The sequence below is a fragment of the Rutidosis leptorrhynchoides genome, chromosome 5, assembly GCF_046630445.1.
Source record: "Rutidosis leptorrhynchoides isolate AG116_Rl617_1_P2 chromosome 5, CSIRO_AGI_Rlap_v1, whole genome shotgun sequence".
Taxonomy (NCBI): domain Eukaryota; kingdom Viridiplantae; phylum Streptophyta; class Magnoliopsida; order Asterales; family Asteraceae; genus Rutidosis; species Rutidosis leptorrhynchoides.
The window spans coordinates 34,806,697-34,823,983 of record NC_092337.1 but is presented as its reverse complement, the minus strand read 5'-3'; the positions used below and the strand labels follow the sequence as shown (position 1 = coordinate 34,823,983).

The 17,287-nt window shown below is 33.3% G+C and overlaps 1 protein-coding gene and 1 long non-coding RNA gene across 4 annotated transcripts; one reads left to right on the top strand and one right to left on the bottom strand.

Moving 5' to 3' along the window:
• Positions 1-2,600: 2,600 nt before the first annotated feature.
• Positions 2,601-16,464, bottom strand: LOC139850533 (uncharacterized). Its single transcript, XR_011760059.1, has 3 exons — positions 16,295-16,464; positions 15,928-16,026; positions 2,601-3,375 (listed from the first exon to the last, which is right to left on the bottom strand). It is a non-coding gene; the product is annotated as an uncharacterized lncRNA (long non-coding RNA).
• Positions 3,539-5,603, top strand: LOC139850350 (cullin-3B-like). 3 transcript variants are annotated; one of them, XM_071839932.1, is made up of 4 exons: positions 3,539-3,631; positions 3,663-3,875; positions 4,519-4,713; positions 4,863-5,603. In XM_071839932.1, the coding sequence occupies exons 2-4, from the start codon at positions 3,706-3,708 to the stop codon at positions 5,026-5,028; spliced, it is 531 nt and encodes a 176-aa protein (XP_071696033.1). In that variant the 5' UTR covers positions 3,539-3,631; positions 3,663-3,705; the 3' UTR covers positions 5,029-5,603. The 3 variants fall into 3 exon arrangements, 1 of the variants encoding a protein (XP_071696033.1); XR_011760002.1 differs by lacking the exon at positions 4,519-4,713; XR_011760001.1 differs by lacking the exons at positions 3,539-3,631; positions 3,663-3,875 and having other exon boundaries at positions 4,198-4,732.
• Positions 16,465-17,287: the final 823 nt, after the last annotated feature.

The window sequence follows — 17,287 nt, the reverse complement described above, 5'->3', positions numbered from 1 at the left end:
TTAAATTTTCCAATTTATTTTATATATTTATATTTAATTTATTAATTTCTATTATCATAGGCAATCTTTTAATATGCTATTTGATTTGATTCGATGATTTCTTCACTATATACTATGACCAATCTTTTACTCTTTTACTATAGTACTGGAGTAGAATTTTAATTTAATTTTAATTATATAATTAATATACGTAGCATAATTGGTGTCAGGTGTCATACAACATTATATTATATCATACGATATAGTATGATATTTTGAAGGAGGCAAAAATTGTTAATTACTAGAAAAAGAGGTCCGCGCGATGCCGCGGAACCTTTCAGATTTCATTTTGGATACACGTGAATTAACTTCGTGAGCTAACCACTAACATTGCCTTTCAAAAAAAAAAAAAAAAAAAAAAAAAAAAAAAAAAAAATATATAAATATAAATAAATAACTAAGTTTATAGGTATTTGAGTAAACTTGTCTATAGTAGATGGGGTATAAGTGTAAATATAAAATCCTATAGTTTCGCACTGAAAACAAACTGCCCTGCTATAATCACTCTGAATCAATCAAAACATATCAAATCTCATGCACACATACCACAAAAACGATAATGGAATCTTCTCGCAAACATTCATCATCACCGTCACCGTCAACGTCACGGAGAATCTGCCTCTGTTCTCCGACGAATCATCCCGGTTCATTCCGGTGCGCACGTCACCGGGCTTCGTTTCCGAAACTCGGCCGGAAATCGATCACCGAGCAGTTAAATCGGATGGATGATAAGAAAACAAACGTGGTCTTGAAAGAGTTTTTGTTAAAATTAATAAAACCGTCGAGACATGATCTGCAACGGAGAAGGAATTTTGAGCCTAAACCTTCTCGGTTTTCGTTTTCGAATTGTTGGTAACAAAATTTCGGAGTACTAGTCACTAATTAATTAGTTGTTTTTATAAATAATAATTAATTGATGGATGTTGAAGTGTTAACGTTGTTCCTTTTAGATAATCTGGGGCCTGTTTGATATGATTGTAATCTTCGATTTGTTTTTGTTTTTTCGAAGTGGTTCTAGGATTTTAATGTATTTATTGCTATAAATTATAAAATCTTGTTTTTTCATGTTTATTATTTTTATTTTTAATATTTGATGAAGTATTTATTTATTTTGAGATAATTTAGTTTAATTTTGTTTGAGTTTGCATTGATATATCACACGAATTGAATTTGTCCAATGTTAAAAATAATTTATATATGCACGAATACATTTTCTTAACGAATAACTGTTACTATAATAGTGCTTTAAATGAAAATGATATCAAAGATAAATCTAAGGCCCACTCACAGAATTCTATTAAATTTCGTGAGTCAAACGGAGCCTAAGATTCACATATAAACTAATAGAACGTGGTCCAACGATTTCACGACAATGGAACATGGTCCACTGATTACATGATAAAGCTAATTACTCCGTACAAAGCGGACATTGAGATAAACGACATGATAATGCATCGAAAGACAAACACAACATAAAAATGTTAACCTTACGAGGTACCAAGTTAGATAAGAGTTGGTTGAGCTTTGCAATGCCAACAATATATTATCGATGTGAGCTCGACAAGCTTTAAAATTCGTTAAGGGTTCCTCCTCTCCTCTCATTATGAACTCACTAACACTTCAGGCATGTTTAAAATTCGTTAAGGGATTCTTCTCGACATGAAAATGGTAGAATCAAATTTTTATGAATTTTAAATATGACTGAAGTTGTTGTTGTGAACTCATTAACAATTCATCCAAAAAAACATTAATCGATTAGCAAATCGTAGCCTTGTAATAACATCAACTTCAGTAAGGAATATGGATATTAGGGGATCAATCCTCTACAAAGGACTACTATGTTTATTTATTTAATTATTTATTTTTTTTAGAATGGCAACGCGAACACTTAACACAAACTAAAATTATTATTATTATTATTATTATTATTATTATTATTATTATTATTATTATTATTATTATTATTATTATTATTATTATTATTATTATTATTATTATTATTATATTAAAACACTAATTTTTTATATAACGTTTATTATATACAACGACATTGTGAGTTTTTTCCAAGTACTTCTATTCAATTCTTTGCGTTAATTAATTTGCTTCTTGTTTTCTAAAAAAACATAAACTTTATAATCAATAAACTTTCAGATGAAAGAATCTATCTAACGACACAAAATAGCTTTAACGTGTCTCGTAATTAAAAAGCAAACAAAAAAAAAACTATCTGTAACCCAAGCCGATCAAGAATACTCAAATCGGGCAAACAAACCCAATACATCAATAGGAGCCTAACATAAACAGCAAGTCATCCAAATAGGTCATACTAAAGCTAGAAACTAAACACAACTACCACTATAAAATGAAAACCGAACAAGAATAGAACTCAAAGACAACCGATATCGTCATTGTCTTGTTCATTGATTTGCTTACTTATGTACTAATGTAAGTATTAGAATCTAAGCAAATAATCAAATTGAACAATTTTATTTTTCAATACATATGGTTAAAGAAAACAATTTAGCATGAGACATGACAACGCAATAACTTCTAAACTATTACTGTAGTTTTTATATGATAGTAAAATATATGTTAAAAATACCGATAAGGATAATATCATTGTATTTATTTATTACTCTATATATCTAATAGCGTATCCCATCTTCTGAGCTTATACGAAGCTAGCTAATAAAAGCTAGTTAATTGAAGGCAACGATTCACAAAGGTATCACGCCCTTGGATTGGTCCGAGTTTCCTCCAGTGCAGTAGCTGGGGCCAGGTTATGCAACTACGGAAGATAAATGCGTGGGTGGTTAAGTCCCCCTGGGTAATCTCAAACTGATGTCCAAAAAAACAAAGGTATCATGCTTACCAAGACCGAAAGCTTGAGATGAAGTCACAGGATTGCCTAGGTAAAAGGAAAGTTATGAGCGGGATACTCTTTTCAAATATTACCACCCAGAAGACAAAAAGGAATAAACCAGCTTTACTTTCTTAGTCTTGTGAACGTTCCCAGTCAACCGAATGAAAAGTCAACCAAATCTTTTTAGAATCACTTTGGAGACCGATCAAAGCATTGGAAGCTGGGAGAAACCCTAAAGTTATTCTATAAAGGAGGAGACACGATCCCTCGATAGAGCACACTCTCTACTCTTACTCAAATGAATCATATTCAACTCACAATAATGTATCTTCGTATCTTGATAATGTAAAGTAGGAAACTCTTTTACTACCTTTGGTAAATCGCCAACAAACATACTTCATCATCTCACACACCAAATTCATCATCCGTTGTGATCAGATCAAACCATACCTTACTACATCAATAAGATATACCTGAAAGTGCATAAACAATATGTCAATATCAATAGAGCACAAGTTTATTTCATTTATGAATTAAAATATACTCCATTAAGAAAGATGTTTAAACACGCGACACATTATTATTAGAATATAGAATATAGAATTCTAGAGTATTTTATTATAGCCATAAGTTCAACTTTGGGTTTGACTTTAGGTTTTGCAAAGTGTAATTTTCAAAGTCTGTACGTAATAATCCTTAATAAATACTATCAATAGTCAATCATAGTAGGTTTTATACTATCAATAGTCAATCATAGTAGGTTTTGCAAAGTGTAATTTGAGAATTAATCGATTTGGTACAGCATGTGTTCACCGGAAAAGGGAAATTTCCTAATGGAAGCGTTTAAACATCGTGATGTTGTGGATCCAAAATATGCTGAAGAAAGATGGAAAGTAATTGAAGATGCAATTGATGAAATTTATAATCATAATAACACCGGCAGCCTTAGCCTTCGTTTTGAAGAACTTTACAGGTTATTATTGATCTTTCTATTCTTTGATCTAGGTAATTTTAGTATGTTACTAATTTGTAAGTGCTACGTGTGTATGTCATTATTTGATTTATACATAATCTGATTATAAGTAACACTATAACTATTTATAAGTGTTTAAATGATTATTAGCTATCGCGCTATGCAATTAAATAATTTTATTTAATGAAACCGAGCCTTGCCTGTAGATACTGTATATAAGTTCAGTAAGTATCATTCATCTGTTTTTTTTTAACTATCAGGACATATTTCAATTGCTTATAGCTTATGTGTTTTAATAATTTTGTTAGTGTTTGGATATAGCTTTGATTTAGCTATATGTTAGAGAATAAATGCATTTTGTTTTGTATGGATCGCATAATCTCTTCTGTAATAGTAATACACATCTAGTTATTTACTATTTGACCATATTTATATACTCGTAGCTTATAATGTTATTCTAATCACTTTTTTAATTTTTGGATAAAGTTACATTATTGCTGTATGTTAGAGGATTATTGCATATGATCTAGCTGATGAAGTGGTGCATATTTTGAACACACTTTTTAATAAACGACCCGTATATACACTTATAATTGTACTATACATTCAAGTATGTTATGGCAAAAAGGTGTACGTTTGGCAGGGACACCCCGGCCCTGTGTTTCCTTTGGAAACCCACCAGACTCACCCCGAAAGAGTCGGATGCCGGAAAAGTACCTCCACCAGGTCCCCACACATGTGACAGGAGCAACCATCATCCCACTGCCACAAGAGTTGTAAATTCTTGCCTCGAGTGGGGATTGAACCTGCGTCTATTTTATGGCAAAGCTTTCACATGGTGAGCCTCAGCTTCAAAGGTATCGGGTACCACTGAGCTATTGCTACATTGGTTACATTCAAGTATGTTGTATTTGTTATTATGGTGTATATGTGCTTAAATGCTGAAATTGAAGATGTTCGTGTTGTGTATGTATACGATATGTCTAGGAATGCCTGCCAGATGGTGCTGAATGACTTTGGAGAAGAACTATACTCTGGGCTTGTGTCAACTATGACCGCTCATCTAAAAAGAATAGCAACGACAATTGAAGCATCTCAAGGGGCGTTGTTTTTAGAAGAACTAGACAAGAAATGTACGACGACTCTTAGATGAAAAAGATAAACATAGTAAGATCATCGATGTTGCATTTAACAATGACCAAATGTTTCAGAACGACTTGAAGTTGTCTTTTGAATACCTTGACAATTTGAATACTCAGTCACCCGAATTCATCTCGTTGTATGTGGATGATAAGCTGAGGAAAGGACTTAACGGGGTTAGTGAAGAGGATCTGGAGAATGTACTAGACAAAGTGATGATCCTTGTCTGCTTTCTTCAAGAGAGAGACGTTTTCGAGAAGTATTATAAACAACACTTGGAAAAAAGGCTTCTTTCTGCCGAAAGTGTGTCGGAAGATGTAGAGAGAAGTTTGATTTTGAAGCTTAAAAAAGTGTGCGCATATCAGTTTACTTTAGATTTGGAAGATATGTTGACTGATACGAAGACCTCTGATAAGTTCATCACATGATTTCACTGATCACATGATTTCACCTGTGCATCCCCTATTAATCTTAAACTGTCCAACTTGCTTTTCTTAATTACGTCCCTATACCAAACTTTTTATATGCTGATTGTATCATTGTGCTTTAAATCATCCATATTATCCATAAAGATCGTAACTTGATTTTGTACACATTTTAAATAATCTAAGCTTTTTTGTGTCGGAATATTCTGCGTCTCTTTCTCTCTTTTTTTTCTTGAGACAAAGACAATGGGGAATTGTATCAATACTTGCCTTGAAGTGAAGAAAGAAGTCAAAGAAACTTAGAAGCATCTCTTGTTACTTCTCTTTCTTTTTTTGCAAATTATGTTATTGTGGAAGTGGTATGTTGATTTACTTATGTTACTCTTTTGGCCATATATTATATGTTGTCTGCTCCGTTTTCACAGTTTAGGCTCCTTCCATTCCTGTAGTAGCGGCAAGCGAAATGGAAGCAGCCTAAACCGTGAAAACGAGGTATGATTTGGTCCTCTAACCACAACATATATACCATATTGCATGACCTAGATTTGAACTACTAAAAGAAAACGCCTTACTTCCATTTTTTTTGTACAGAAAGTATACGGATAGTCGCACTTGATCTTCCTTACTTCCATTTTTTTTTTGTATTATGTTTTTTTTTTTGGGCAAAATAACGAAAACTCATATAGTAACGAGGTTGTTTTCTAAAAGAAAACACCCTCAACAGAGAGTACAAAGAACGGGCGAAACGGGGAAATCGCACCTAGAAAACAATCATCTAAACGAAAACTATCTATAAACGAGCCTCGCTAACAACCCGAAAACCTTAAAACAAACTAACCAATACTAAATCAAATACTACACGAAAATACCAATAAACAAACCAAATGAACTAAGTGAAATCAACAAGCGAAAAAGAACTAAACGAAAAACAAGAGACGTACCCAACCTATCAACCTCTAGATCCCGCCCTTTTTTTGTATTATGTTGGAGCCAAAACTTAAAAGTGATTGAACTAAAAAATAAAAAATAAAGCAGCGATTATTAAACTATTTTTTGTCAAAAGTTAAAGGGATGCTGATGTACAAGGGTCATACAATCTTAACCCTGCATTATTTGTAATCTATAACCCAAATTTACATCATGATCATACCAACATTGCATCTTACCCTTATAAAAGTAAAGAAGTACATGTAAATAAATGTATGTTTGTCCGACCAGCCAGCTTCAATCTATCTGCAGGTCAAAGATTGTCTTTTTCCAAATAAAAAAAAAAAAAAAAAAATCGGTTCATCAGTTTATATATCCAAGAAATGGGCACATAAAGATGTCCCGAGTTCAACAAGTGACTAGACCACATCCCTGTAACGGGATTGTGGGTGGCCTGCAAAATTGGGATGGGTACCCTGCCAGTCAGTTCACTTTGAGCGTCACGTATACAAATGGATCTAACAAGTGCAAAGGGTTTCAAGATTTGACCTGTATCAATATGAATGAAGATTCGTGCAATGGTTCGGATAGAAAAGGTTTATATGAACGGATTAAATAACATATTTAAGCAACAAATTAAACAAATGCTGTCTCAAAATTCTAGGATCCGTTGGTCCCTGTTGATTTATTATATATATATATATATATATATATATATATATATATATATATATATATATATATATATATATATATATATATATATATATATATATATATATATATATATATAGGGGTACGATCAAGAGGTAAGTAACCATTCGGGGGGAAGCGAAAACTTTTTTTTTTTTCATTTATTGAAAAAACTTTGTTCACGAACATTATAGATGAGATGAAAATATGAACATTTAGTAGAGACACTTTGTGATAAATGTTTTTATTTTGGCGGGAAAACGCTCGAAGAAGTAATATATAACAATTATCGTGTTTTTCGAGCATATGTTGAGTTTTTAGCTATTGGGGTTTAGATATTAGGGTTTAGATATTAGGGTTTAGATATTAGGGTTTAGAAATTTAAGGTTTAGAGTTTAAATTTAGGGTTTAGATTTAGGATTTAGATTTGAGTTTTTAACACGAACGGTTTAGAGTTTAGGGTTTAGGGTTTAGGGTTTGGTGTTTTGGGTTTATGGAATAAACCCAAAACACCAAACCCTAACCCCTAAACTCTAAAACGCCTAAATTTTACTTCACAAAACATGAAAAAAAGACGTTCATATTCTTCACGAACAATATTATCTTGAATGTAATTTTTGTCGATCGTTTTCCCGCCTAAATAATGACATTCATCACGAAGTGTCTCTTCTAAATGTTCATATTTTCGTGTGATCTTGATGTCGGAAAAAAAAAATTCCAAAAAAAACGAATTTTTTTTTGCTTCCCCCCGATTGATTACTTCCCCATTGATCCTGCCCATATATATATATATATATATATATATATATATATATATATATATATATATATATATATATATATATATATATATATATGGATAATTATTTGAAAATGTATCGAACTTTCACCAAATTCCTATTATATGTATTCAACTTTTAGATATCATATTGTATGCATTTAACTTTTAAATCTCTGCTATTGTATGCGTTTAACTTATGATAACATGTAACTTTCAGGTCACTTCAATTACTAAATTACATCATTGGCCCCCCATATTTGTCAGATATTGCTTAATTAGTTTTTTCTGAACAAAATTACATCATTCATCCTTCTTCAATCTTCACCTTCTTTCATCTTCTACCCTTCTTCATTTCTTTCACTTTCATCTTAATTTATTTTTTAAGTTTTAAATCCCAAATTTTATAAATCATGACAAAATTTTATTATTCAAAAAGATAAAATAATTTCAAACTTCTGAAGCAACATAGTAGGCCTTTTTCTAACATAAAATAGTAGGCCACTCAGGCCCCATCATCATCTTCTTCAGACATAAGGCTCGAGCTTATATCTGCATCCAACAATGAAGTTGGTCTCTCCACCACTATGCCTAGTGGTCTAGTGGATAACAGGATAAGGTGCATCAAATTTGTCAAAAAACATGCCGCTTTCTGAATCATCCGGTGACATTTCACATTCAACGTAGGCAAGTGATACTATTTTATTCACAATTCATGGACCTAACGTGTTGTTTTTTTATTTTTATTTTTTTCATTTTTTTTTTTTCATTTTTGAGTTTCTATGGAAAGTCTTTTAATAAAACAAAATCCCTAGGAAAAACGACGTATAGCACTCCTCAATTTCCTATATCCCCAGAAGGAAGACAAAACGAAAACCTTAGTAAGCAAATTTATTTTTGTTGTACAGGAACAACAAAAAATGAAAGCTGTTGTGATTGCTACTTACAAATATAAAAGTGTTCATCTTCTTGCTACTTACAAATCAATTCATGACCATCTTCTTGTACCCTCTTTTAAATTATATCTGTATTATATAAAAATATATTTATGCATACAATATAAAAGTTGAATCCGTTGGTCCCTGTTGATTTATTTTATATATATATATATATATATATATATATATATATATATATATATATATATATATATATAATATAATACAGATATAATTTGATTTCAACGCATAAGAACACTAAAGTTGAATTCTAAACAATCTAGACATGTTAAACTATCATTCAATCATCATTGGCATCAATATAATCTCAATTAAACATCACAAGCAAAAACCCCAAATTGTGAAGAACCCTAATTTTCTATAATCAAAATTGATGTATGTAATCATGCAAATCATATATTAATAAACATCATAATAACATCTCTAAACATGGTCATGAATTGACCCTTAACCTCCTAACTCTCTGCAGCGATTGGGGGTCTTGTAATAGAAGGTAAAACGGGTGGTGGTGCCGCCAACCTTGCACTCCACATTGGAGTGTTATCTAAATTGTGAAGAGCCCTAATTTTTTGGAATCAAAATTGATGTAAGTAATCATGCAAATGCATATCATATTAATAAACATCATAATAACATCTCTAGGCATTGTCATGAATTGACCCTTAACCTCCTGACTCTCTGCCACGATTTGGGGTCTTGTAATAGAAGGTAAAACGGGTGGTGGTGCCGCCAACCTTGCACTCCACATTGGAGTATTATCTGAATCGTCCATTTGTGGTGGTGGTGGTGGTAGATTCTCAACTTCAATAATTGGCTCAGTGTCATCGAAAATAGATTGGTGACTCTTCAAAATTCTCCGATATGGTTCTCTCTACCCTTAATCAATAATGCCCGTGATATGCTTTCTCCGGTTCGGATAATGGACTAGTTATATCTTCTTCGTTGTTGGAACGAAGTTTCATAAACCGTACATAACCTTCAATCACAACAACACAAACAAACGGTTTCCGCACAAAAATAGCAAATAAAAGTAACTTTTGTAAGAATGAATTCTCACAAAAGGATCGAACAACTACTAGCAACGTTTTAAAATCCTCGATTTGAAACCCCTCCCCGATAGTGGCGTCAAAAAGTTTCAATGTGTGTGCGATACACACTAATAAAAACAAGATTAACACTTAACAATTATCCTAAATTGAAGGGGGTTTTGATAGGGATTTAATATTAAACTAATCTTGCAATTAACAAATAAAGTAGAGTAAACGAGAATTATCAATTAACTAAACGTCTCCACTTGTTTGATCCACTCTTAGTATTGGATTGCCCTTTAACACTTTGTTACCCGTTAATTATTCAAAAACATAAAGTTCCAATTTGATTCGTCAATCTTCACAAAACCTTAATCGATTAAAGTAATTAACTAATGTATGCTTCCTTAAAAGATCAAACTATGTTTAGGTAAATCATTGAGATTTGACCTTAAGTTAGATTTACATAAACTCTTCAATCAAAACAATCACTTGAAATGACTAAACACGTGTATGTTTAACTAAAAGCCTTTTGAAAACCAATTGAAACCAAGATGCAATCACTTGAAATCTTTTTATCAATTGTCTAGATAACCTTATGATAACCTTATGATGCTGAAGCAAAAATCATTCCACAAATCAAATCACTAAGATTAGTCAAACAACCTTTGTAATTAAAATAAGCTTAAAACAAAAGCATAGCAATTGATCTTTCAATCAAACACAGTAATCCAACTATTAACTCATAATTTTAGGGCAAATCCATACATAGAGTTTCAACAAACAAATCCATACATCGACTGGGCAGTCTGTTGGTCGATTGTGTTCTTAACGAGGAGATCAGAAAAATTTGGGTTTTGAGCCTAAATTGATCTAAACGCCTGTTTTGACCAAAAAACTCAAACCTTTACGTTAGGAACGTATGTACCTAGGAATGTATAAAAGCACGAATTTGACAATCTTGGAACGTATGTACTCCAGCTCTGAAACCATTTTGTTGAACGTAGTTCTGGATCTTAGAGACAAACTAAACTCTACCCTAGGACGAAAAACAAATGACAATCGAATAAACTTAACTCTCGGGATTGATTATATCAAACGTAGTTGTGAAAACTAGATTAGATCGACGCCTAAAGGCGAATATTCAGTGGGAAAGTGATCAAGCATAGAATAGAAGTGGCAGGTTCGGTCCATGCCTGACAACAATAAAGGAGGATTTAAGGGTCATTTGAGTTAAACTCTCCGGTTATTTATGGCTCGGGATTAGTACTTAAGGTTTATGTTCGTGGAACGTTACTTGTAACCGTGAATAGACGAGATGATGTGCTGTGATTCTGGTAGCACGGGTAGATATTGCGTTATATGAGTAGCGTAGAGGATTCTGTTTGTCGCACCTTGATACTAAAAATAGTATAGCAACAGAACTCTTTGCTTATTGGTGCCACGTATCATGTATCACCCTTTCCTGTCTGTGCAGGCCTGCCTATTTGAAAAGGGGACCAAGGAACAGTACTAGGTACTTTATGTCGGCTGTCTTTTTCCTCATTTCGTGTTTCTTGCGCCGAATATATCCAGCGCAATTTTACTTGCGCTCGAATACTTGCTGGGATATCGTTATGTACGACGCACGCGTGGTGCACATGTGATACGCTATGTGTGTCATTAGTAAGTGTTGTAAAAGGCTACAGATCAACAAGACGGACGTAGGGTGTGTGTTGGACCTAAACCCGTATATATATTGCCTGCAGCGACAGTTGGTCGACTGACTCTGTTAGTCGACTGTCTTACATAGTCGAACGACTATCAACTTACACCTACCTACACCAATCTATCGACGGTGTCTTCAGTCGATCGATTGACTGTCACTCGCTCAACTGGAAGGTCAGTTTAACTATTGATTTTAAACATTCAATAGTCAACGCGTAATATTACAAGTCCAACACTACATGGCTGAAATAAACTTATAAATACAATAGAACTAGGAATTACAAATATGCACTAACACATCACATATTAGTTTGTGTATCATACAACTACTATGCATAGAGATAGAGCTTTGTTTGTAGTCCCTGTTTACTGAATTTAATAACAAAAACATACTACTGGGTTTCTTTTTTTTTATCAAATATAATAGAAATTGATCCAGAAGGAGATGATCATTCCGATATAATCGTAGACGTATTAGAGAACGAAGTAAAGATTACATTTGATGAACAAGCAGTTATGAATGAAAATGTCGCACCAGCTCATGATATAGACGAGGATGTCGACATTTGTGATGAAAATGACTTGATTGTGTTTGCTAATGAATTGAAAATACAACTTCAACATGTTCATGCTGACGACGGCAACAATGGCAGTCACAATAGCAAAAGCGTTCATGACCATGATAACAATGTGACTATTGGCTGTCACAATAGCAAAAACGTTCATGACCATTATAACAAAGGCAGCAACAATGGCAGTTTTCAAGCTGATTCACTTTTTAGGATACAATGCTCAAGTCATGGAACGAGCTAATTTGATTAATGGTGATTATCATCTGGTATAGATTGCAAAGGGGGAGTTGGATATTTGGCTGGACAATCCAATAGATTTGCAGAAATTTTCCCATCAACTTCTCTTTTTCATTGGGCTTCTTATTAAGAGATGAGAGAAGAGGAGAGAAGATGATAGATGTTAAATATTTACTAGACTTAGAAAATGATGTTGTTAGAAAGTGGTGCCAGATTATTTCCCAAGTATTATTAAATACATATTATCCTCATTTTTATCTAATTCATTTCCCATTTCCCAACGTGATTAGCATTAGACGAAAGGACAATATATTATTTTATAAACCCAAACCATTTAACGCTAATCACGTTGAGAAATGGGAAGTGAACTAGATAAAGATGAGGATACTATGTATTTAATTATACTTGAAAAATAAACTGATACCAGTTTCTAACAACATCATTTTCTAAGTCTAGTAATATTTAACATCTATCATTTCATCTCTTCTCTCCTCTCCTATTACCTAGTCAAGGACGCCTAATAATAAGCCTAATGAAAAGAGTTGAATGTTAATGCGAAAATTGTCGCATCTACATTAAATCAATTGGATTGTCCAACCTAGTTTCCAATTCCCCTTCTGCAATCCACACGAGACGATAATCACCATTAATCAAATTAGCTCGTTGACCGACTTAAGCATAGATATCCTCAAAAGTTGAATAAACTTGAAAACTCATTAATATATAATGTCTAGTCATCAATCCATGTGGGTATGGACGGTGACAAAGCATTGCATCACATTTTTAACATGGTCATAAACGTTTTTGCTTTTGTGACTGACATTGTTGTCGTCGCCATTGTCGTCATCGTGAGTATCAACATGTTGAAGTTGTATGTCCAATTCAGTATCAAACACGCTCAAGTCATTCTCATCACCAATGTCGAATCCCCATCCATATCATCAGCTGGTGCGACATTCTCATTCATAGTTGCTTGTTCACCAAACACATGCTCTACTTCGTTCTCTAAAATGTCTACTATTATATCGGAATGATCATCTCCTTTGGATCCATTCCAATTAAATTTGATCAAAAAAATAAAAAGGAAACCAATAAGATATTATGTTTTTGTTATCAAATTCAGTAAATAGGGACCACAAACAAAGCTCTATCTCTATGCATATTAGTTGTATGATACACAAACTAAACATGTCATATGTGTTGATGCATATTTGTAATCCTTAGTGCTATTGTACTGGTATGTTTATTCAGTCATGTAGTGTTGGACTTGTAATATTATGCGTTGACTATCGAATGTTAGTTTATAATCGTGAATGTTCGAAATCAATAGTTAAACTGACCCAGTCGGTCGACTGACGGTCGATCGAGTGAAGACACCATCGATAGATTGGTGTAAGTCGGTGTAAGTTTATAATCATTCAACTACGTAACACAGTGGTCGACTGACAGAGTCAGTACATCGACAGTTACTGTCAACAGTATATATACGGGTCTAGGGTTACTTTGTCATGTTACACACCATATACAACCCTATGTCCGTCTTGTTGATCTGCAATCTTTCTACAACACTTACCCACCGAATATTGGCTTTTAGCCAGCGATGTAATGTAGTTTTCACATCTAGGTCTGATATAATCGATCCCGAGAGTTAAGTTTATTCGATTAATTACTTTGTCCTTTGTTTACTGCCCTAGGTTAGAGTTTAGATTGTCTCTAAGATCCAGAAATACGTTCAACAAAGTGATATCAGAGCTGGAGTCTTTGAAAACAATCATTTTTTATCAAATCAAAGAAGTTTATCAATTTTTGATGAATCTGCTAAATACAGCCACTTTGGTAGCTAGAAGTTCGGAAGCCGAGCGAGAATCTGCTAAGTAGTGCCACTTTAGGCTTTCGAATTGAGCGCATCGATTTTCTTTTAGGAGAACTCTGCAACAACCACCAAATGGAGGCTAGTAGGAGTGGTACATTTCATTTAGGATTCATATTTTTGGATATTAGTAATTTTTTTTTTTTTTTCATTGTACGGCAAAATTTTGATATGTAAACTTGTGGTACATTTATGCCCGACTATAGTATGATGAATGCTTTATTTAAAGGATTTAATTATGATATTTGGTTTATCATCTTAAAATGTCTTAGCGTGAATTAACACTATTATATACGTTTAAAAGTTAATCATCATAATTATAATTATAAATCTTATTGCATGTACTTTAATTGTTTTGAAGGACAATGCCTCCAAAAGCCATGATCATCGGAACAATTCGACAACTGGTTGCCTCAAATGTAGCCGTTGTACTAGCCGCAGTCAACAACAACCCTGGAAACACTAAAGGAGCCACTAATCAAGGCAAGACTAATACTGGACTGGATGCTTATGTCGGGTGTTCATATAAGACTTTTATGAGCTTCAAACCCCAAACCTTTAGTGGGCCCGAAGGCCCAGTTGAATTGACTAGATGGATCGAAAAAGCAAACAATATCATGCTACAGAGTGGTTGGACTGTTGTACCCTATAATCCCTATCCCTGGGCTCGACTGTGACAACGACCTTTGCTTTCATTGTAGAATTTAGATTTCTAGCATACGCACTTCCGACATCAACATCTACATGGTTTGCTTCCATTTTGTTCCATCATTGGTAACACCTGATTCTTCGTCCACCAATGTTTTCTCACACGTGAATAGCTTCCTTAAACTTAACTACAATTTCACGTTTAACATTTGATGTAGGTAATTGAAACTCATAAACTAAACCATTGATTAAAACCTCAACCGAAGAGACCGACAAGCTAAAGGGGGGATTAATTTTCTAAACTAGATCACTCAGTTTGTTGTAATTCACCACTTGTCTCTCATCGATTAAGCTGATGAAGTAAAGCATATTTTTAACACACTTTTAGTCTACGGTCCATATATACTCTTATTGCTCCGTTAAATACGAAGATTATATATACTAACTAGAAAAACATGGATTCTAAGAGTAAATCCACACGTAACTGAACTAAATTTACTCGCATTCCCGATTACAATCTACATGTTCATGAAAACATCAAAGAGGTAGTTTTGAAACATTACTTTATTTGGCTTAAATGCTACTGCAATTTCTAGTGTGGATTCGGTTGATTATCATATAGTTAAAGATGAGGTGCATCTTCTGTTAATCAAGTACAATGACGCTTATGTACAAGTATGTTGCTTTAAATTCATGATTCATAAAATGGTCAAAGTTGTTGAAACCTTGCCATCTAAATCTTTATAAGATGTATACGACCTTCTACATTGCTTTTAGTAGATTAGACTAATATAATAAACTTGTTCTTGTAATCAAGTTTATATGATTAGTTACGACTAAACATTTAAGTGTGCACAAAGATCTTTGAGTTTCAAGTTTCAACCAAACATGGATCAACCCTTACTCTGTAACACATCTAATAAAGTTTATGTGCGTGGTTGGGCTTATCCTTGTTCTTGACTTTGTTAAATGCATACCAATCTTAGTAGTTTTGACCCATTTTCTGACCTACTAAAAAATGAAAATTGGAAGAAGAAAAAAAAAAGGAACAAAACTAAATATACTTACACAAACATATAACAGCTCTGCTAGACTGCTACAGCTCTCTGCAATTTTCGATCCCTGAAATCTTGTGACATAACGAGAGGAGAAATGCCCCATTCATCCCTAAAAATGAAAATGTCGTTATAAAATAGTACAAAAAATATTTGTAGCCGTAATGGATAAAAAAAAAACTAATCAAGCAAAATTCTTGATGCTAACACAGTGATGAGGAACAACTATGCGTTGTTGTTATTGAGGCTATAAAACAATGCGCATACAGTTAATTATTTCATTTCATAAAAAATCAGTACAGCCTTCATATCAGATTTTAAATGATTGTGGACTTCAGATATCTTTGACATATATATTTATTAAAGTATAGAAACATTACAGAAACAGAGATAAGTTGTATCGGTCGTTCACCAACTCACGACAACAAATCCAGTTGTAATCCGGCGAAAATTAGACATCGGCGATGATGTCCGATGATTTATTTAAATCAAGGGTTATGGTTTTACACGTTAGTATTTCCAAGAAGAAATGCTTTTTTTAAGGGTTTTCTGGAAGATGAATGCAGCTAGGGTTCGTGAGAAACGGTGAATGAACTATTTAAAATGCTAGGGTTTCTTGATCTAATGAGTTTGGGCCCTTTTGGGCCGGATGTTAATCGTTAAATTTTATGAACGGGCTTCTTTGATTTTGGGATCAAAGCAGGGCTTATCACCTTTTTGCCCATTTTTTACCCCTTTCTGAGCTGGAACCCTTTTTTTTTTTTTTTGAGAATTTGCCCGCGCAAGTCGCAAGGATCATTAGTCCTTGCGACCTTGCGTCCTAGTGTTAATAAATTAGGTCAAGGCGCAAGGCGCAAGGTTTATGACTTGCGTCCTTGCGGCTTTGCGCCTTGCGTCTTATCAGAATGGATTTTTCTTGATTTCTATATAAGATTTTGTTAGATTTTTTGTACCTTTACGGATAAGATTATGTACCTGTGTATTTATTGAGGCTAGAACTCCAGATTAATCATTTCATTTCACTCCATTTCCAAAAAGATCATGTCATTAGAGCATCGTTAAGGTACCAACTTTTATCTATTTTTTCACTAATTTGTGTCTTAATGAGCTGTAGTAATGATGAAGCATTTGTTATTCATGTATGTTGTGGGGGTAATTTTAAATTTGTTAACAACATACCTATGTATCTGCCTCTTGATTATTTTAGAACCAGATTAAAACTACCACTTGCTCCACAAAAACCAATAAATCGAAGAGTATTGTTAAAGAAAATTCTTAAAAAAATTGAATTGCCACCTAATGCACCTGTTTCGCTAAGATATATTGATAATAATCATATTTTTGATATTACTGATGATCATGAAGATTTTTTT

Excerpts from the sequence above, each read along its gene's own strand:
- LOC139850350 (XM_071839932.1), top strand. The coding sequence starts at position 3,706 with ATGTGTTCACCGGAAAAGGGAAATTTCCTAATGGAAGCGTTTAAACAT. Across the intron at positions 3,876-4,518 it reads CGTTTTGAAGAACTTTACAG|GGACACCCCGGCCCTGTGTT; the intron begins GTTATTATTGAT and ends TACGTTTGGCAG. Across the intron at positions 4,714-4,862 it reads TATGGCAAAGCTTTCACATG|GAATGCCTGCCAGATGGTGC; the intron begins GTGAGCCTCAGC and ends CGATATGTCTAG.